Genomic DNA, 22,725 nt, shown 5'->3' with positions numbered 1-22,725 from the left:
TCAGTTTTGGAAAATTGCACAATATAAATCTATTCTAGTAGACCTCAAAAATGGAATTATGATCAGTGGAAATGGCCATGAAATGGGACCTTTAAAGATGTCTACTTTTGAACTTTTGATGGAACTCTTATCTTACCTCGTCGACAGAAGTGTCACTGTAGTTTTTGCTCCTGCTAGAGTCAGAGGGCTGTTCCTTAAAGTGTACATCTTTCTTAATGTCTTTCTCAGCCTCCTCTGCAAACTCCTGCACCTCCTCAATTTCCTCCTCAATCTCCTCCTCTATCTCCTCTTCTATCTCCTCCTCTATCTCCTCTTCTGTCTCCTCTTTTATCACCTCAATGTCTTTAGAGGAATGATTTCCCGGGAGCCAAGAAGAGTCGAGGTACTGCATGGAGAAGACTGATTTACGTCTGTCCATTTTCTTATTGTGTAGAAATGGCTGCAAACTATTGATAATGTGGATTCAATGTAACGGGGATAACACCTGGTGTGTTAAAACTGTGTGTGAACTGCAGTGTGTGATCTGTAGTAATGCCACCTGAGAGACCTGCAGTGTGTGATCTGTATTAATGCTACCTGAGAGACCTGCAGTGACCAGGTTCCTTTTGTCTTCTTCCAAGCATTCAGTATTTCATCATCTGAGCGGAACATTCTGATGGGCTTCTGTCCACTGACACATTCTACATTCCTGAGTTCCAATGGCTGAGTTCTCTGAAGTGCCTTCATAACTCCGTAGCATTCATCTATTTGCAATTCACAAATGTATGTCTTATTAAAATAAACATTATTTAATTGTACATTCTGTTCTTGTTTATGTTATTCTATTCAACATGTATAGACTTCTGCATTATGGTCACTTGCCACATTATGCTTATTGTATTTTATTTTGCATGTATAGTTCACTTCTTCTGCATTACTTGCACATTTGTCTTGCAACATAACCTTGCACTATTGTATTACTACTCTGGTACTATTTTTATAGTTAATTTTTATTTTTGTATAATTTTGTTCTATTGTTTTATGTCTTATATATTTATGTTGCATTGTTAGAGGTGCCTGGGACTAAAGATGTCCATTGCCCTCACTACACTGTAGCTTCTGTGCATATGACAATAAAGCCTTTGAATCTTATTTAATGAATCTTTAAAGCCTTCTTCCTTCTCTAGTTATATACATTCTTATAGTTGTAACATGCCAGGCAAACAAACTACCTGCATTACATCAAAAAAGTTGGTGGGAATATTATGTTTTGGATGCTTTGACCCTTTAAGCATCTTCTAAGCAAAGTCCTCAAAGGCTTTCCCACAATGGAACTCCTGCATGGACTCGGTTTTGTATTGGAAGATTAAACATGATAATCAAAACGCCTTACAAATTGAAACATCAATGTTTCTGTATGTAGACAGGTTTTGAAAGATAAATAGGAAGCTGAATTCACACATTAAAACAACAAGACAAATTTAAATCAGGAATTGAGAGGAATAGTGCTTTCTTTTTTTGAATGTATTTTTACAACCTATGTTTTATTTTTAACCTTATAAGAATAATCCTATTCATTTTTTGTTGTTCATATATATTGGTTGAAAATAATGTCTACTTTTAAAGTAATTGGAGTTATTACTAAAATAAACAGACTCTCAAAATAAACTCCCTGCAGCCATTGAAAGGCCACATCTCTTATTTTAAAGCAGGAGTTGCACGCAATTACTCTGGGTGATTTCTGATCCAATGGCTCTGTGTGTGTGTTCTGAGTGTTTTTTTCCCTATAAAACAGCTGCGGGGGAAGCAGGTAGCCTACTCTGCGAGTCACAGACATTAATTCATAGATCAAAGCAGACTGGTTTACAGACTCTCCTGTTTTGCCAATCCGGTGCTTAAACCAATAGCTCTACACCCCTGGCCGAAATGTCCATAAAATTAAGTCTGACTTCAAAATATAGTCTATCTCAAATAATGTATGCTCCGTCATTTCCCCACGTAAACATAACAGTCTGCAATGAAATGGTTGTCTAATGTGTGTTCCACTTCCTCCTTGGTCCATCGGTAACTTTCTCAAAAAAAATAAAGTCAGGAAAACGGATTTGTTTCTCGTGTTTCCTGACTTTATTTTTTTTCTCTCTTCCTTTTTTTTTTTTTTCCATGTCCCTTGAGGGGGGAGGCAGAGCTATACAATACCAAACACGTTTTATTTCAAGACACTTCATTTCACCACTAGATGGCGTTATTGGTCAATGTCACAAGGACAACACAGGAACACAACAATACAAACGTGTAGATCTATTGTGATAAATTCATTCTGAAATAAAGACATAATTTAGAAGAGAATAGCTGGGCATGTGAGTGGATTGAGTCCACATTATGCAAGAGTCAGCAAGAGTCTAGTGTTTACATAAATATAATTAATCAAAACTAAGCAGATTTATACCGTATCAGAATCTGAGCCAACTGACTGTTATGGCTGTTAAAATTAATACATTATAATTAGGAGTGTGTGGGTAGCTCTTGGTCTATAACTGGCTGTTATTACCAGTATCACTTGTAACAGTCTGGACGGTAATCACGCATGCGCAGTCGCTGCTTTACGAAGGCTGGGATGATAATTACATTTCTATGGGCAGAGCGCGAACACACCACCGGTCCTCCCTGCAGAGCGCCAGCCACTTAGGTATGTGTTTATCTGGTAACTAACATGAGGCGTTTAGTACAGAGATAGATTTTAAGACGGAAAGCCTCTGTACGTCGTGTTTCTTCACCGGAGAGCACTCCCCTTTTTCTGCCTGGCGTTTTGTTCGAGCGGAAAGCCTGCCGTGGAGCGGTTGTCACACAGGCCGCGGATCGGGTCTTGTTGCTGGGAGGAGACCATCCAGACTCGCCTCCCTGTTAGCATTATTAGCTGGCTACGATGCCCCGCTGCTGCTGGTGTATTTTCTACACGGCAGGCCACTGTAAAGCGAGGCAGGACCTTGGATAACTGGTTATACCAACGGAACTGAAGGGTCACTTGGAGAAACACCACACCTTTCAAGGTAACGTCTTCCCCGCTTGCTAACGTCACACACGGGGCCGACGAATGCAGCTCCTGTAACGTTACAGTACACACCAGCTAAGCTAGCTAACGGTTAGCGAGCTGCTTTACATCTGCATGCATGGTCGTGCAACTAATCTAATGTTAGGCAAATGTGTACCATGTCTGTAAGCAGCTCATCCCTCGTTGCTTAGGTTAACATATCACCAGGTACAAAGCTAATGTTTTGATTATAGCTAATTTAGGTTATTAGCTATTCCCTAGATTGTTCATCAGGCCAGCATTGGGACGTTAATGATAACATCAGTGATGTAAAGTAACTATTATTTACTCATGTACTATACTTAAGTACAATTTTGAGGGACTTGTACTTTACTTGAGTATTCAAATGTTACTTTGTTCTCCTACCCTACTTCAATTAAGAGGTCAATTGTGTACTCTACTATTTACTGAACGACATTTATTTAATACTTGTAGTTACTTTGCAGATTTCTGATTACTGTTATGAAATTCAATCAACACTGAAATAAGACTTGAGTTATACCTGGAGTAAATCCACAAGCTACCCTGCAGTATACAAAGGAATCAATATTAGCTCCACCTTTACCAGCTTTGATAAACACATGAATGCATCTAAAATAATAATCAAAATATATATAATTCCCAAATGGTCCAATCTCCATAATGAGAACGTTTACTTTTGCTACTTGAAGTATAATTTGATGCCAATACTTTTGTACTTGAGTAAAATGTTAAATTCAGGACCGAGTATTCCTGCTCTCTGATACTTCTACTTTTACTTAAAAAGACCATCTGAGTACTTCTTCCATCTCTGGGTAACATAATGTTGAGTTGGTACGTTGAGGATATTCTACAATATAACATGTTGTTATCTTACGTCATAAACGACATTAGTGTCATTTTCTGTGTAATGTTAAGCAGGTGTTTGCACTTGTTTTTATACAATGTTGTGGTCCTTCATGTCAGTACTATGGAGTCGTGTCCAGCAAAAACAAGTGACCAATGCAATATTGCGATGGTAATATCTAGGCAGTAAATCAGCCTGAATGGAAAAGTGAAAGTGCTCTGAGTTTGATATGGCCTCTAATTAGAAACATGAGTCTGCTAGACCTAGGCCACTGCAGATGACCTGGTATACAGTAATAATACGATTTCTTTGGGCCAGATAACTTTAAAACTTTAAACTCATCTACAAGTGCTGACTACAACATGAAAACAAAAATATGAACCAAATGAATTAAATCTGTTTTAAGAGACAGAGGACATCATTTCTTTCACTGAGACACCAAACATATTCTTCAGGGGTGGCTTTTTTGTTGTTGTTGCAGGATTTGGGTAATATCAATAAGAAGCATAGGTTAGCTTCCTCAACTATCAGTAAGAGTTCTCTGTTTTCTTACTGTCAAAATGGGCTTCCTGCATGTCATTTTGGTTCAAGCAAAACATTTTGTTTTATTGAAAGACAAAAGTTACAGCCCAACATCAGATACCTTTTGCCATTCATAATGACCATAACTTTTCATATTTGAATACAGCACTGTAGAGTCATTTAAGTACCACATGAAGCAAAGGCACTGTCCCGACACTCATCAAGCATCGACTTAATGATTGTGATTATGCCAGCAAAGATGCCACTTTGGAGGTTTATCTAAACAACAAGATGTGAGCCTGGTTGACTACTAAAGGGAGGGGTAACTACAGCAGTATTTACTTAATAATCACCTTAAAGCAGATGGAGATTTTATTTAATTACTAATTGAATAATCAAGCCACTCTCACAAGCCATGTCGATGACTTTACCACTTTGTCGATTATGGATGGCTAGTGTCCTCTACTCGGCAATGTGTTCACTATAATGGAACATATTTATTTTTTCAGGATGGATGTTGATTTATGTGCTGGCGGGGACAGCACCAGAAGAAAAGTGGACTTGGCTGGAGTTTCGGACGTCACAATGGACCTCGTACCATTGGAGATGTACGATTCTGCCAGAGCAAAAATAGCTGCCAACCTGCGGTGGCTGTTTGCCAAAGCATATGGCATTGGTGAGTAATAATATTTACATTCATGCTGGACAAACAATAAATATGTTTTGTTTTCTTTAGATTTCCTTTACATGACCTACCTACTTAATATATATATGTATGTGTATATGGTTTATTAGAAACTGGGATAGTGGTATCTGCAACATATTTTCCTCATATCATAGTTATTTCAGAGGTTATTGTTGCATACTTTTTCAAAATGTTATCCACGTACTGCCACCATTGTGTTAAACTTCCATGATGAAACATAGACAGGAAAAGGGAAAGAAAGCCAACATGAATTCCCCCATGACACTTGGCAGCTGAAGCCTCCCTCACTGACTCACCAGATCCTTCCATGCGTGTCTGTCGGCCAGTGAGATTGAACCAAAATGAGACTGAGTGACAGGAACTGAGGATTAGGGTTCATTTGTTAGACTGGCCTCAGAGCATGGAAAATACTGATCTGCACTGCCAGTCACTCACCCGTACCCCCCCAAATCTGTTAATATGGGATTGGCCTGTAACCGGGCTTTTCAGTCTTGTCTGTGCTTGCAACAGTCTACTGATGAATACAAAATGAGCTGTATGGAATTGCATTTGAGGACAACCCTTAAGTAGACATTTCCTTGTGGCTGCAGAACAAGCAACCTTGAAACCCCTGGCACTATTACTGCTTATCTTCTGTTGATTTCTTCATGTCCTAAGTGCACTTTCTCTTCCTGGGTGCAGCTAGTGCATGATGAAGCAAACTATTCACATTTTCTTTATGTTTAGAAGAATGTATTGTAGATGTAAACTTAAAGTCGTCCTAGTTAGTTAACAGTTAGTTTGAAAGTCAGGCGGCCATATGAACCTTTACACAGGTTTTGCGTGCTGTAATTTGTATTACTCCTGTTGGTAAGTGGCTTCTAATATGTTCTCTATGTAAGTTCTGGTAGACAAAATCTACAGTTCCTGCTCTGCCAAATTGTATTTAGATGTATCTGAAGATATATGAGATCAGCAGTCTGAGGTGATCAAGTCAATTGGAGATATCTTCTAAAATGTTTTTAGTGTAACGTTTATGTGCACCTTTGTAACACATCTTACCTTCATGATGATTATTGTTTTGTTAAATTCATTTAGAGTGATGTTGATTCCAAAGACAGATGTGCTGCTGTTGGAATGTTATTAAGTTATATTTAGAGGTTTTTAACACCCAGTTGTCTATACTGCCAATAACTATCTTATTGGCATATACTGGTTTTGACCAAGTTACACAACATCATAGCTTTTTTTAATTAGTGGTGGTTGTCAGCTGTGTTGTTTTATCCCAACTGTAACACCCTATATCTTTGTATATCCACAGAAGTTGAGAGCAGTGAACAGTCAAATGTACTTTTCTTGAAACAGACTCCTACCCTTAAAATCTACCGGCCACTAAACTGTTGCCATGTTTTTCAGATACACCAGATATTATCATAGACTTTGGAGTCCAGTGTTTCTTTGTGCATACCTATATATTATCCATGGGTAAAAAAACCTGCTGTGTGAGAATGTTGGCCTAATTTCTCTCCTAGATTATAAATATTTAACCTCTTAACGCAGACATGGCAACGGAGAACATCCTGACTGTTTGGCATTTGTTTAATCATCCCTCCTGGAAAGGTTGCAGGATGAACACCACAGAAAGCCGCCATTGTTTTTAATCCAGGGCTGCTATCTACCTTTTGGTTTGCAACACAGTGTCTCTTTATTGTAGAAATTAAGCCAAGTCAGTGCAAGCCTTGGCTACTTATTGCACAACGCCCATCATTCACTGCTTTGCATGTCTGTTGCATCAATGTAATCTCTGGTCAAATCCTCCATCAGGATTTAACAGGCTCATACAAGCTTTTCTTTGTATTCTGCGGTCACATTTATATCTGTGGTCATTACACAGATTTTCATAATGCCCCGGGAACTCATAATAAACAACTGACAGTACGATTGGAGATTTCATGGTAATCCAGGTTGTGGATGGAAAGCTACTGTCTGTTTTTTTAGGCCCAGCGTTTGCCCTAGCATGTTCATTAGGCTTCCCATTTCTGTAGAGTTCATTCAAAAGCTAAGGCATGTGCTTGCTCAGTTCACTGTCTGTACTCACTGGCCCTAGCTAACGATGCACGCATGAAGATGGAGCATAACAATATCTCTGCACAAACAATAAGCATGCATCGCAAATGATTTGGACGTACAGTTACAACAGAAAGCACACATTTTCTCCAAAGCTTTGGCAGCACTGAGCGAGTCATCTCTCAGGTGCAACCACAATTATCTTCCTCCCCTGGGAACTGAATATACTAGGCCCCTTTGATTTTTCCCCTGTGGCTCTTATGGTGTCTCCTAGTGCTGCCTTCTTTGCTTGGCTCTCACAATGACTGCCAGAAACAAACAGCGACGTGTAAACAAGTGACGTGGTTCTATTTGAATTAAGTGTCGTCATGTTTGGGGATGGTCAGGGATTCAGGTGTATTTAGTGTGTGTTCATTACCGTGCGATTGGCGATCACAATGTCTGTACACATGCTCTCCTGTCCTGCTGACACAGCGGCTCCTCAGCTTGTCCTTAGCCGTGCTCTCCGCTGCTCGTGCCGATCGTGTTGTGGTGCAGCTCATGCTCCGCTGACTCTGCCGTTGCACATCCCAGTTGTTTTTCAGCCAGACCATGTCCTCATGCTCCACCCCATCTTTGTTATTAAATGTTTCTGCTTGGCCCATGGTGGCAGGAGGGCGGGGGGCAGCTGCCACACAACATCATTGTCTTCGTAATGAAGTCAAACGTGAAGTCTCTCCCCAGCCAGACCCCTTTTGTTTTTATACACAATCATTACCCCTGTTCTAGTTTGTCTATGTAGTGAGACACAGCTCTCTTGGAATGACCCACACTACTGGTAGCTGTGCATTAGATGAATGCTGTTTTACAATAACATCCTTATTTGCGCTAATTTGTGCAGTGACAGTTTGTCGGTGAGGCTTCTGTTGTGTTAATGCATGCGGCATACACAGTGAGTATGATTCATACTGTCTGAGGTTTAGCAGCTACTTACGTAAGGGTTGTGTTTATCATATTAATATCGCCATTTCAGTTTATACCTTATCATGCAATCTCATTCTTACATATCTTTATAGCTGTATGTTAGATTTGATGCGTCAAACTAAAGGCTCGTAATCACTCCCTGATGGAAATGCCCTGAGCCTATTGTTAGGTTTGGGATATCCCCACTTCTTCAGTAGCAACAGTAAATGACAAGACTGTGATGCACCACTTTGCACAGGAAGAAGCAACAACAGATCTAACAACAGAACAGAGCAGCACTTTGGTCAGGAGGAATCTTAAAACAAGACTGAATATATTAGAAACTCTCCTTTCATGTCATGGATTTGATCCTATTCTAAGATACTTTTGAGTAAAAATCAAGATGGTTGCCACACACGGGGTAATACCACACATTTATACATTAAGATAAAACCACAAAATATAATATGATGTAGGCCACAAAATTAACTTAACTGTAAATGACTGCTGACTGCCACACATGTTCAATGTGAGACTTAACAGTCCGTCGCCCTACCACAATACGCTATGATAGCCACAAATGAAGTATAGTAAAATGGTGTCCCCCTAGTGATTTGAACCGGAAAGCAGATTTCCATTTGAACTGGGCAGTTAATTTGTGCTCCATGTATTAGGATCTACAAAACCTGCTGGAAGGAGCTGCCTTCCTGTGTTCTGACGTGTGTCTCTCTTTGTCCTGCCAGTCAGAGCAGACGCTAAGACCCCTTCACATGCACCCATACGGCTTATGCTGTGCTATTGCAGCTCTACAGATTGAACAGAAAACAGTTTTTTCTGTCACCACATCGCACCATATAGTGCAGGGTTTTGGACAGGCTTTGAGACTATTTTAAGCCTCTGTTTGCAGTATAAATGATGTGTACATGCCTGAAGTCAACTGCTTCAACCTTTGCCCTTATATGGCTGTGATTTCTGCTATCGAGAGTGACTTCACATCCAAAGCAACAGAAACTCTTGTGCAGGTCATTGTTTCCTTTCTCTTTTTTTCTTTTTGAGTCCAGTATTGTTATGCAAAGCCCACCGTGTCACCTGAGAGGCCTGCTCTCACTGAGCACTCGGATTAGCAAGGATCTGTTTCCCAATGAGCTCCTGAGGCAGTGAGCTCTGACTTACACTTACAAACGGCCATGTTTGCTCCATGTACACTAACGCAGGCGTAGAACAAATATTACATGGAAAGTTGTCACATTCCTGTGTCCTGTTGACGCTGAAAATGTTTGATGGGTGTATGCTGAAGCAGATGGAGATGTAGCACCGTCATATTCATACAGTATCTTGCTATAGTGTTTTTACCAGCGAACCCATATGTCTATCTTAAACAACACATGGCTTCCCTAACCACCTTCTTCATTGCAGACCATATTCCAGAGGATTTAAGGGACCCCTTCTACACAGACCAGTACGAGCAGGAGCACATAAAGCCGCCTGTCATCCACCTGCTGCTCTCCTGCGAGCTCTACTGCCGTGTCTGCGCCCTCATCCTCAAGACGGAGCAGGCGGCGTCCCTTCAGTCCCACCTGTCCGTCATCCAGGCCCTGTCCAGAAAGGGCATTTATGTTGTGGAAAGTGACGATACTCCCGTCACAGATGAGGACCTGGCCTGTTTGCCCATCAAAATGGTGAGTGTTTGGACTTAATGTTTAGGTACATGTGTTTGCTTTATACTCCTATTGTATTCAGCGCAAGCAATACATGATGTTGATGTAGCTTTGATCAACCTCTTGCACACATTTCCTTTCAGAGAAGAAAGAGATCAGGGCAGAGGCTCTAACAACTTTGCACATTACCTGTAACATCCACAGCTCTTCCTGCTTCTGATGTGTTATCTTTCCACAGAGAGACCAGTGGAAAAGGCTTCTGCTTCTATCCACGACAGTGCCATAGCTAAATGTGTTAGGTGATGTCTAAAGGTGTGTTTTGCTCCGCTCACCGGTCCCTCACAGCGGACAGAGCTGCAGGTGCTGATCTCTCTCTCTCGCGTCCGNGTGAGTTTGGCTGTGTTTCGCTGTGTATCGCTAAACAAGGAAACCACACCTCCACGGAGCTCAGCGCGATTCACAACGTGAACCAACCAATCAGAGCACTGTGCTCTGATTGGTTGGTTCACGTTGTGAATCGCGCTGAGCTCCGTGGAGGTGTGGTTTCCTTGTTTAGCGATACACAGCGAAACACAGCCAAACTCACCCTGAGCACACACAAAGTCACAGCCGAAGTAAAAACAATAAGTGTGGCTTGATATTGAGTAAGAAAAAGGTTGATAAACGCTGTGAGAATGGGTCTGCAGAGAGAATTTCGCCGCGATCCCAACTGTCTGTTATCAGCCTGCAGCCAGGGAGCAGAAATCAGCAGAGCTGCACTGCACTGAGTGTGTGTGTGGATTGGTCAATTTGGACCAATCAGCGGGGGCTTAACGTAACGGCTCCGCGGACGTAACGTAACGGCTCCACGGACTGGCCCATTTAGTTCCGGGTACGTGCTTTCGTAAGCACGTACCCGGAAGAATCAAATGGGTGATGACGTTTCACCAACGAGGCGTTTTGGGGAGGTATTTTCTGTGTTAGAGTTTTACTCGCTACAGGGTGTACTTTAAGGGTTTTGACCTATGGTTTTGACTCTGCACACCGTTTACCTGCAGAAAAACCTTCATAACACACAAGGGGACGGGTAATCACCGGAAAAGCATGACATGGGAGCTTTAACATCTAAAAATACTGCACATAGACAACACAATTATAATTGTTTTATGTTTCACAGACAGAGGACTCTGAGAGATCTAGGAGATCTAAGAGATCTGAGAGATCTAAGAAATCACCTGGTCTTCATGAAGCCCTGGAGAAGGAGAGAAAAGCCAAAGCTGCTCTTGAGGAGGCTTTGAAGAAAGAAAAAACAGCTACAGCTCAACACAAAGAAGCCCTGAAGCAGGAGCGAAAACGAAAAGACGCTCTTGCAAAGGCTCTTGAGAAGAAGCAAGCTGAAAAGAACTCCCTTCGTGTTGAAAGGGAGTGCCTGAAGGCACAAATGGCTGATTTCAAAAAGTCACAGAAAGAGAAGCTAAAAGACACAATCTCTAAAATGACCTCTGAGCTTGAGGAGGACAAGAAGGTGATTGAGAAGCTCCGGAAAGATCTGCAGGAATCGTCCAGGCAGCACGAAAGACAGATCGCAGAGCTGATTCTGGAAGAAAAAGAACTCAAGGACCGTCTCAATGAGCAGCAGGAGGAAAGTCTGACAAAAGACAATGACATTGAATCCCTGCGCTCAAATCTCCAGAGTCTCCAAAGCGACAATGAAGCCAAGGTCAGCATCGTTTCCTCAATGCAGGAGAAAGTGAACCAGTGGGCTTCAGACCTCAAAGAAGAGCGTACGAAAAGCTGCTCGCTGCAGAGGGACCACGAGGCTGTTGTCTCCGAGCAGAAGAAGGAGGCACAAGAACTGGCCCGTCTGACTCAGGAGAACCAACACCTGGCCTCTCAAAACACAAGGCTGCAAGGTGACCTGGAAGCTGCTCTAAATCCACAGCAGTTTGAAGAGAATCAGCTTCAGGCAGAAAGAGAAACTTGCCACAGAGTGGAGGACGCCATTAGGAAAGAGAAGTCTCGTTTCTCCATGGCCAACAAAAAGGTCCAGAGCCAAGACAAAGAGCTGTCTGAGAAGACTCTGGCTTTGGCAAAGAGCCTGACAGCCGAGAAACTTCTCAGGTCGTCTCTCAAAAGTGAGAAGAAGCGCTTTGAGAAGATGGTTGTAGAAAAGCATGCTGTAGCTGGACCACTGACAAACCTCACTATCCAGCTGAGGGAAGCATCCATGTCCACAGAACGTCTGATGAACGACATACAGACATTGAGGATGGAGAAGACAGACATCAGCGCTAAACTCCATGTCCTGGAGAGAGAATATGACAGAGTGAGATCTGAAAACCGCTCTCTCTCTAAGCGCGATGAAGAGATGCTGTCACGGAAAGATGATACCATCTCCGAGAACCACTTTACCATCACTAAGCTCAAGTGCATGGTAGATGAGTTCAAAGCAAAGGAGTCAGAGACCCAGAAAAGCCAGGCAGAACTCGAAGAAGCCTTGAAACAGGACAAGACGAGAAACTCTGAGCTGCGGCAGAGACTCGATCACACCTCCTCTGCTCTGGAAAAAGAAAAAACCAGGTGTGAGAAGCATCGCGTCGAGCTCAAGGAAGCATTGACAAGGCAGATTGAAACTCTGGAGGAGAAGCACAGATTGGCTGGGGTTCTGCAGAGAGCTCAGGAAATCTTCCCTATGCTTCAGGAACAAGAACAGGCAGAGACAAACGGACGACACACCAGCGACTCTGATCTCAGGCTCAGCGAACAGAAGACTGCCCTGGATGAGAGCAGAAAGGCGCTGTACCACCTGCAGCAGGAGTACACTGATCTGGGGAGGAGGAACTGCGACATCAATGCTGAGTATTGGAAGCTTCTTAAAACTCACAGTGCCCTCCAAGTCAGACATGAGAGGCTCAGCTGCGCAAAAGGAAACCCGCGCCCAGACTTCAGTCCACATCGCTTCACTGTGAAATTGTGAAATGGATTTGAATGTGTAATGTCTAATTAAATGCATCAAAAATATATATACAGTGGCAAGAAGAAATGTATTCTAAAATATGGACTGATGTTCACCTAAGGTACAATAATCAACAAATACAATCCGTTTTTACTACTAGCACAGCAAACATTTATAATTTTGTATGTCTTTATTAAACATTCAAAGGTGGAAAGGTAAGTGAAGCCTTGGATTTAATAACTGGTAAAACCTCCTTTGGCAGCAAAAACATTCCCAGGATGTTACAGTCATGTTATCTTTATTGTCAATCTTCTGAGTGTGAGATACAGACAGGGAGATCAAATGCTGTTTCTCACAATCCGGAGGAATACAAATTCAAATATAAAAAATATATATATAGCCTACATAAATGTATAACATCCTGTAGGCTGCACCCAAAGTGCAAAACACCTAATATATCTTGCAAAATGAATGACTGCACTCAAACACTTACCAAACCAAACCATTGCACCAAATGGTACACACTTTGTACAAGACACTTTGTACAACCAACTACACAAAGTGGTGCTTAATCAAAAGCACACTCATCTTTTAAGGCATTATGTAGAGGATTCTGCATAGAAAGATCGTTCAAGCCTACACAAATATGTGCAGAAACACAAATATACTGCCATTTACTTTTATTTTCTCAAAAAGAAATTGGTGCAACTTTCATGCACAAAACATAGTTACGGTTGTGTAAACAAAAACGACGCCTCTGTGAAATACAGCAAATGGAAAGGAAAACTTTGAGGACAAATAAATACACATAATGTTACAAATAAAACAGAGGAAACAAAGTGCTAAGGCTGCATCTCAGAGGTCAGCATCCTGACAGAACCTTTTCCCTGAAGGAAGTGAGAGGGGTCACCCACAATGCTGAGTGCTTTGTGGGTGAAAAGGTCCAGGAGTGTTGGGAGTGAGGCACAAATGAACCTCTCAGCAGTGTTCACTATGCGATGCAGGGTCTTGCGGATAGATACGGTGCAGCTTCAGAACCACACCGTGATGCAGCTGCTGATGATGCTCTCGATGGCGCCTTGGTAGGAGTGCATGATGGATGGGGCTCCTGCTCTCTCCAGTTTGTGGATGAAGTAGAGGTGCTGCTGGGCTTTCTTGGCGAGTGACGTGTTGTTGTTCTTCCAGGAGAGGTGCTCAGTGATGTTCACCCTCAGGAATGTGGTTCTGCTCACCTGCTCCACAGCAGCACCATTGATGGTCAGTGGGGTGGGGGTGTCGACCTGCATTTGTTTATAAATTCATTTTGAAGAATTATTCTTGGATTTCTAATGTTTTTCTCTAAATGGCATAGCAGTGCAACAATAGCTGCTGCTAAGGGTTCAAATGAATATAATTGTGTACCAAGCTGACATTTAAATAAAAAAATGATCGGTGAGAATTTAGCTTTCAGCTAGCCAATCTGAGATAAGAAGGTAAAACCAATATATGTTATGGTGAAACATGTCTGATTTAAAAAAAAAAAAAAAGAGAATGTATGGAGTCAATAAATAAGTACAAAATATATACAATACTACACATAGCTTAAGGATATTTCAACCTTATCGTCTGGAAAGTACTAACTGAAATAGAGCACTTAGACCACGCATTAGAAATAGAGTGCATAAGAGAGAGCACTTTCTTGAGGCAATGAGTTATCCCCCGTTCGATTAGTCACCCATTCAAAGAAAACACTGATTCCAAATAATACAGCCACAAATAAAACCTTTAATGCAATAGTGATTTAAATGCCAGTAGCCAGGAGGCTGTCTGAACAAACAGACCGTGAGAGTATATTGCATAGGTTGTTAATTAGGGACAGTCCTGCATGAAAGCTGAGTGAAAAGAAAAACCTGTGCCTCCAACAATCCTTCAGTGTCCCTCAGCAATAAAGTTCCTTTTCTCATGTTCCTGTTGACCATTTTGAAAGGTGTCTGCGTTTCCTGTGGAAATGTTTTCTTTACAATCTCCCAGTGTTTGTTTCAAGATATTGGGGGAGTGTTGCGTATGCATACTGATGCAAAGCATGGAGGTGGTGGCTGGTCACTGGGTCATGATGAATGTCCACTGCATTGCAGAACGTGGTGTAGAAATCCTTCTTTATTCAAACAACACTTTAAGTCACACTGAGACCTACCAGTCCATGAGCACATTTCACAATGGTTTGTAAAAACAACATTTGAATCATTAAAATTGTTTCACATTTGTAGATTAGCTTGAGGTTTGCTAAAAAATGCTATAAATAAGAGCAAGTTGCTAGTTTGGCTTCGATATAAATAATGTAATAATACATAGTTCAAACAGACACTTCTCTCTAAAAACATTTAAATATTTTCAAATATTGCATTTACGAAACCATGTCTTTTAGTGCTCTTATTCATAAAGTTCTCCACAGATTAGTTAAAGCCATTTTCAAATGCCAAAGTAGTATGGGGTGAGCAGAGGTTTGCCATAAAGACAGGTTTAGAAAAACAATCTCAGCCTCCCTGAGCAGAAAGTCACATCAATACCACATTTTAAATATTGAATAAAAACACTCAAAAGCTTGGCAAAACACACCACCCTCCATATTGATTTGTAACTTTCAGTACAAGCAGGATCGGCCTTAGCATGCCTTTTCGTAGCTTGAGATGTTCACTACTCAATGCAAAGGCTAATATTGTTGAACACCCATTGCAGTTCACACGCTTCTAAAACTCGAATCAAATCTATTTCTTTAAAGGTCAACAGAAGTCCTTTGCTATTGCACAGAAATACAGGGCATTTTTCAATGGATAAAACTAATGACAAGGCAGGTTATATAGTGACATTTTGTTTTTGTTTTGACAGCATAAATGTCCACTGCTCTCAAGAAAAAGAAAAAAAGTAAACCAAAGACCCAACACAGGTTGCGTCTCAAATTCTATTATTTCTTTGTGTATGAAGATGCTTTCCCCCTGCAGCATGAAGTGAACACGCATTTTCATCATTCAAATTTAAGGTTACAAAAAGGCAAACCCCTTTTATATTAGGCGCAGCTTCATTTCCACATTCCACTACAGCCTTTAGAGACAAAATATGAACCCTTCTTTCAACTTCCTCAGTGCTGCAGTGAGTCATATTCATAGAGGTGAACAAGTGCTAAATGAGCGCAACATGATAATATGACATTCAAGAGCACATTGACAATAAACACACAGGCCTAATATATCCTTTTCTTGTAAAAACATGACTAAGACACAAACAGTTTAGTGTACAGCTTTCATCTAAAAAGGCAAGAAAGTTAAATAAATATTCTTGAAGAAGCCCAAGGACAAACGTTCTCCACTTTTTAGAGAGAGGTGGTTGATTTACAGTGACCTCACAGGTGTGAATGGAGCGAGAGGTAACCGGTCTGAAAGCCCGTTTGAAACGAGCTTAAGCAAACACACAATACTTAAACAACCAGCCTCTCAATTATAAGCAGTTACTTTGATAAAAACTAGAAAAAGAGGAAAGAAAAGCAAATTGTGATACTGACAGAAGTCTTTCAAACATTCACCACAAATGAAATGTAACAATTTAAAGAGACAGACAAAACTGTAATTGATATTTAAATATTGCAAAAAATACAAAAACAGTTTTCTTTGAAGTGTAAACATTGAATTCATGTCTGATGTCATTTCTGCACATGGAGAAATTATATAAAATAAATCATGTCTGTCATGACTATAACTATAAATTGTTCTCATTAAAATGTAAAAACATACTAAATCTCTTTTTTTTTATTATTACTGTAATAATGTTTATGTTAACATTTCTTCCGTATAAGTGTATTTACTGTACTGTTATAAATAGTTTATATGTGTAACATCTGAACTCAAACTCCTCCAGCTTTGTCTTTACGAGGCAAAAACAATACTCGTGTCTCTGCCGCACCCAGATACACACACACATCCATACCCACGCTCACTCACACACACACACACACACACACACAAGCTGCCGCAGTCACACAGGGGTCACCAGGAGGCTCTATGTGCGATTGAGGGTCTGGAAGATTCTGGATATTTGGAGCATGACAGGGCCGGTCTCAGGGTCGTTCATCCACTGCGTGCTGTTCAGAGGATTCTCCAACATGTCTTCAAACGCTGCGCACAAACACAGGGGGAACCCATAAGGAATAGATATTTGAAAGAAACAGCAGCCTTTCAAATATCTTTAGAATTAAATGTAAAAGCGATTTTGTTCAAACCCCATTTTGTTCTATAGATTTAATTGATGATATACATTTTCTATTGGTTATTTCTCGTTAAAAGTAAAAGTAGATTGTTCAAGGTCTTTTCACACCTAACCTGTACAGCTCAAAATTAAGCCGGTGCCCGTTTGGTCCCTTTTGATTAGGGGGGTGTTAAAGCTCTAAATCAAACTCGGACCAAACAACCAGCTGGGGATCACTTGAAGACACAAAGCGTATCAACCACTTTACATTCTCATAGCAAAGTGTTAGCAGCATTAAATCAAAAGCTAAACTACAATTAAAAGCATCTGCTGATTGCGTAGTCTTTAGGAAGCAATCCTTTTAACTGTATAGCCTAGGCTCAGAGTTAAAAAATAAATCTGTGGCGATTTGCTTGTAATTATTGTATGATGTAAGAAGTGTAGTTCCATGAAGCAGACCAAAACTAATGACTACCCCTGTAGCTTGGTTTGACAGATGTTTTTGCAGCACCATAGTGCCATTGACACTTATCACACCAGCCCAAATGAGCTGTACTAGCCAGACAAACAGACTCACGTTTGTTTGAACTAAACCAAAAAGGATAGGTGGTAAAGCACCCTAAACAAAAAGTGCATTTTCTCTTTTTTTGTCAGTTAAGTTCATTGCATTTTTTTTTATTAGTTTTTTTCCCCCGTTTCTTTTGAGCCTGCCTCGGTATGTTTGCTACAGATAGTGATGTATCATTTTGTACAGAATGAGACTGTAATGTCCTGGAGTTTGAACACTCCTGCTTTACCTAGCAGGGTCTTGGGATTGGTGAGGCCTAACTGGACCACTGGATTCTCCAGAATGGCTTGGAACAGCGGGCTGCTGGTGTCGATGCCTTTGTCCAGATCTTCTGGAGAGGGTTTCCTGTCCCCCAGCAGCCACTCACACTGCAGGACGGAAACATGTATAGTGAGAAACCAAAACTCCCATATAGTTTTAGAAAATACATTAATATTTCGATGGACGGCACAGTATAGGATTTGTATTCAGATTATTTCCTTTTACTTTCAAATGGATATGGTATGTTTTGCATTGTTGGGCCACACATGGTCTTTGTAAATGACTGCAAATAGGAAAGCTTTCTATCAAAACCAAGAAGGCCAAGTCACTATCGGCTGCTGCTGTATCTTTTCTGTGCTTCTAACTAATTTACTGCTCTACCAGCTCTGCTTTCAGACACTCCTGCCGTGGAGGAGTGGACCTACCGCAGCATCCTGTTGGTTGTTATTAACCCTCAGAGCATCAACCACTTCCTTCTCATCAAACCCCATCTCCATCAGCGCAATGACAGCCTGCAGAAACAAAGAAAAAGACAATGTGTTTAGTAAAAAAAGTTCCAGTCTCATTAAACAAGACACACAGCCAATGTTCTATGGAGCTCAGCAGGTGACTTGGGGAAAAAAAAAAGATTAGCAGACAGTGGAAGAAGTAGCTAGAAGTATTCAAACAGCAGTATGTGGAAGTGTTTTAATGGAAGAGAATTGTAATCACGTTTCTATTTTCGGAGACACCGTGGAGCTGTTCCCTTGTTAAACTGAGGTACATTAAACTCTGCAATTAGGGAAATGAGAAGACTGAACATAATTAAAGTGACATAAAAACCTTATGACTAAAGCCACTAAACACTTAATATCCATGAGTGCACATTCCAATGTCTTTTTATAAGAGTCTGCCTCTGTTCATCTATTACATTTCTAAATACTGAATGTCAGATGATGCCGTTACAGACTGATCACTAACATAGTTAACGCAGCCGTTTCTGAAATAAAAATAATTTTAAGATCTTGGAGCTAAAGGATTCAGTCAGAAATATGTGCACTATAGAAAACTCCAAGATGAGCTATATGAAAGTATGTAAAAGCCAGCGTAGTACTGAATGAAAGCTCAGACAGGATGAAGCCACCCACTCTGGAGTCTGGTCTGAACTCCCGTTTCCTGCGGATCCTCTTGAAGATCTCTGTTAGTTCGTCCTGCCTGCTGCTCTCTTCAGAGCTCGCCTGGCTGGATAGACTGCGGAGAAGGTTAGGAACAGAGGCGGAGGCGGAGGCCGATGCTGAGGCGGAGGCCGATGCTGGGGCGGAAGCAGAGGCTGAGGCCAAAGGGCCCGGTGTAGCAGCTGCTGTGGCTCCTGCTGCCCCAGAGGAGTCCGGGGCAGGTATAGGTGCGTCTACAGAGGGGTCGTCTACATGCTCAATAAGCCACTCCATCGCCTGGGTGACTGACATGCTGCAGAAAGAAATATTAGATGAAGAAAACGTGTTTTTGTGCCGACCTATTCCAAATACTTTGAGTCATTTCCAGTTATGAATAAGTTGTTATTCAAAAAGACTTACTGATTCAATCTAAGGGCTTTGATGGCTCTGCTCTCAGGGAAACCCATCTCAGTGAGCTGCTGAAGGGCGGTTTCATCCACCCGGTCCTCTTCATCTTCATCCAACATCGCTACAAGACGAAGAACAACAAAGAGATCAGATATCTGAGAATAAGAGTTAGGCAATGTGGGAACTGTCTAAAACAATACACATGAGGACTTAAAGTGTTCCAGCAACAATACCTACTGAAGTACTGCTCAGGCAGGTAAAAGAATCATTCTGAGGGAGGCTTACTGTGTCTAATGACAAACACTGAGAAAGTACAAAACAAACCATCTAATTTCTCAATTCGTAAGAGCAATCAAATAAAAATAAACTCAATTCAATTGCGGCTCAGAGGTTTGCATTCCTGCTGAACCAGCGCCAGCTGAGGCTACGTGGAGTTATCCCCAACCCTGTGTTAGCTAACTCCAGGTGCTCACATTTCACACGTCAACTGGAAACCCTGTACTGCCCTTAGATGTAAATGTCTGTGTGTATGTGTTGCAACACACTGCCTGCTTGTCCTTGCCGTAACCTGCCTCTTGGGCAATGAGGTTGGCTACAGCCTTCCACAATCCCTCATAACATTGAAGGTGTAAAGAGGATTAATAGAGGGATGGTGTTTTTTTTAGATTGCCCTGTTAAAAAAAAAATAATAATGATAAATTCTAAACGTCCTACCTCAGGTTTAAACATGTATTTTGTGTTTCTACAAAAACATATTTAGATGCTGTAATTTTCGAAAATGTTTTAACCCGCATCCCGGAAAAAAACCTTCTGCTCCGATTGGCCTCTAATGAGATTGCATGTGGCATAGGAAGGGGAGCAAAATCTGATTGGCTTGATGAATCCTAACTGATTGCAATGTCCTATGTATTCTATTTGTGGGTTAGTAGGCACTCAATGTGTGTGCACAATCAGAGAAAAGGTGACTGTTGATGATCTGTCTCCTTTATGGCATTGTACGCTTTACCATTGGCCTTTTTGAAGAGTTCAACAGCGTCAGGGTTCAAAGCAAGAAGTTTCTGGGCGACTTCGATGAGAGAAACCAGGATTTTTCTTAGCTCCGTCTGAAACTGGAACAACACAAACACAAGAAAAATACTTAACATATTTGATCAAATAGCACATGTCTAAATTGGTAGGATAATTATTATTCATACAATGCATTTTAGATTTAATAATCTATACTTTTTTGTAATTAGTTTTTTATATATCAACCCTGTAAGTGAAATCTTCCACCACCCAGACCCTTACATCTCTGATGTTATGCTGGGTGACAGTGCGGTCAGTGTGGCGCGTGGACAGATTGCCGGTGGCTTTCAGAATTGCATCTTTGTCTGGAGCCTTGTTATCTTGTTTCTTCTGCGACAATAAGGATAGAAAACAAAGAGAAATAATTAAAGGCAGGAAAAATAAGGTCACAACATTTCTAGTGCAGAATTTAAAATAATAATAAAAGCTTACCTTTTCTTCTGAACTAACTTCTGCCATCTTTGGAGGGGTCGGCGGCGGTCTTTTCTTTATGAGAAGCAAAACTTCTACAACATTTATGAAACTTGGTCAGTTCAGGGAAAACAGTGTGGGATCGTCATGATCAGAAAACGGGTTAAATATTTCATTACAAATACAAACCTTTATCTTTTAGATTTTCATCAGCGACAGTTTTGCTGTCTGTGAGGACTCTCTCTGTAGCAGCATGTATGAGTTTATGGTGGGTAAGTGTTTTGGGGTCTTCTAGACTTCCGTGCACATACTGTAAAAACAAAACACAATACAAAGCATCTTAGCAGACAGCCGACAGAAGAGATGCACCTTTTGACTCTTTATATTATTGCGTAATTGACCAATTATTGTTTCAATTAATCCTAGAATCTAGAATCTACAAAAAAAGTGACATCTTCAAACTGTGTTTTCTGTTTGACGAAAAGAGCAAAGCTGTAAATATTGTATTTACAATATCATAGAACCAGAAAATAGGAAATGTTCACATCAGAGGAAGCTACAATATATTTGGCATTACTTTTTTTTAAATTATTGGTCAATATTGAAAATGTTTGTTAATTATTTTTTCAGTCAGTAATTTAAAGCTGTAACAAAAACAAGTACAGTTTACCAGCAGCAAATAAATGATTAAAGCTAAAGCCAAATATCAGACCAATACATATTCTGAGTATGTGCTGCATATCTCTTTGTCATATAATTGTACATTTAAAAAAGACTAATCAAAACCAGAAAGCGTCTTTGAGTTTTTAGAAAAGCGCTATATAAGTCTCATGTATTATTATTATTATTAAAACATTTTTTTTAAACTGGGACTGAGAGATTTGAACAACTCTTTTTATTAGGTTCTGATGTGTTATAGACGTATCTACTAATTTTAAAGGCCACTAATCAACTACTTATTTTAGCACTAAAACTATAAAAAGGTAGATGATGTCCAAGTAAAGTTAGTAAATGAAAGCCAGATGTCTGGTAATACATTTCTATTTTCAATGTGAACTCTGTGTTCATTTGTTGTTGTCACACAGAAATGTGTAATTGAATCTGCACACTTCTCACGTCGTCATGAGAAACAAACATCATTAGTCTGCCACCTGAGGTTATGCTATATAGGCCATAGAAGGAGAAGCTATACGAGCTGTATAATAATAGACAGCCAGTAAAGCAGCATGCCTCTCTGTCTAGCCACCACTGTTAACAGAAAAGGGGCAGAGACGGACTTTTAGCTAGCTAGCATGAGAGGGGCAGCCAACCTGCTAAATTATAAATAGCAAGGTCTACCCAGTTACTATAAATACAAAGCCAGTGACACTGACAGTTTACACAGAGGGTTGGGAAAAATGCAAACACCCCAGGCAGAGGAGTGACAGGACAAAAAAAACAACAAGGGAAAACACAAACAACCCAAAAACCTACATGTTTCAAGCACTTCTCCTTCAGTTTCTCAACAGTGGTGTCTTCCGTGACCTCCTCCAACCACTCCGTGCCGTCCATGGTGCATATATGTATTTTCAACACTTTCCCGGCGAATATCTTCTCCTCCTGGACGAACATAGCTGCAGTCTGAGGGGGAAGAGTACCAGTCCAGTGACGTTAGCTAGCAGCAGTTGCTATGTGCTCCTGGCAAGCTAGCGTGCTAATGTTAGCATCCAGCTAGCCGTCGCTCCTTAAATCCTCCGACAGCTGAGTAACACAAGGCGCTGATTAGCTGAGGGCCATCTCCGCTTTCCTCTGCCGGCTTTCGCTGCGGTGCCAACCGGCTAGAGTTCTCCGTGACCACCGAGTTGTTTATTATTCCCAGCAAACAGACAAGCTGCCAGACAGCGAGTACCCTATTTTTACTGTAATATTGGAACTTTGAACTTCAACGACGCAACTGCGCGATGCATCATGGGGGCCGTA

General features: G+C 40.9%; 2 protein-coding genes across 2 annotated transcripts; one reads left to right on the top strand and one right to left on the bottom strand.

Moving 5' to 3' along the window:
* The first annotated feature begins 2,602 nt into the window (after positions 1-2,602).
* LOC104959100 (calmodulin-regulated spectrin-associated protein 1-B) lies at positions 2,603-9,838 on the top strand. Its single transcript, XM_010786951.1, has 3 exons — positions 2,603-3,026; positions 4,925-5,091; positions 9,526-9,838. Exons 2-3 carry the CDS (start codon positions 4,926-4,928, stop codon positions 9,804-9,806), a joined length of 447 nt encoding a protein of 148 aa, XP_010785253.1. The 5' UTR covers positions 2,603-3,026; position 4,925; the 3' UTR covers positions 9,807-9,838.
* A 4,608-nt stretch (positions 9,839-14,446) lies between these two features.
* Positions 14,447-22,692, bottom strand: ubac1 (UBA domain containing 1). The gene is made up of 10 exons (XM_010786950.1): positions 22,240-22,692; positions 20,956-21,076; positions 20,788-20,861; positions 20,578-20,685; positions 20,294-20,396; positions 19,300-19,408; positions 18,874-19,192; positions 18,172-18,258; positions 17,715-17,853; positions 14,447-16,847 (listed from the first exon to the last, which is right to left on the bottom strand). The coding sequence occupies exons 1-10, from the start codon at positions 22,375-22,377 to the stop codon at positions 16,732-16,734; spliced, it is 1,314 nt and encodes a 437-aa protein (XP_010785252.1). The 5' UTR covers positions 22,378-22,692; the 3' UTR covers positions 14,447-16,731.
* Between the last annotated feature and the right edge of the window lie 33 nt (positions 22,693-22,725).

Source organism: Notothenia coriiceps, unplaced genomic scaffold (genome assembly GCF_000735185.1).
Source record: "Notothenia coriiceps isolate Sejong01 unplaced genomic scaffold, NC01 NC01_scaffold00029893, whole genome shotgun sequence".
Taxonomy (NCBI): Eukaryota; Metazoa; Chordata; class Actinopteri; order Perciformes; family Nototheniidae; genus Notothenia; species Notothenia coriiceps.
Note: the sequence above shows the minus strand (reverse complement) of the source record. Positions and strands in the feature narration are given on the sequence as shown.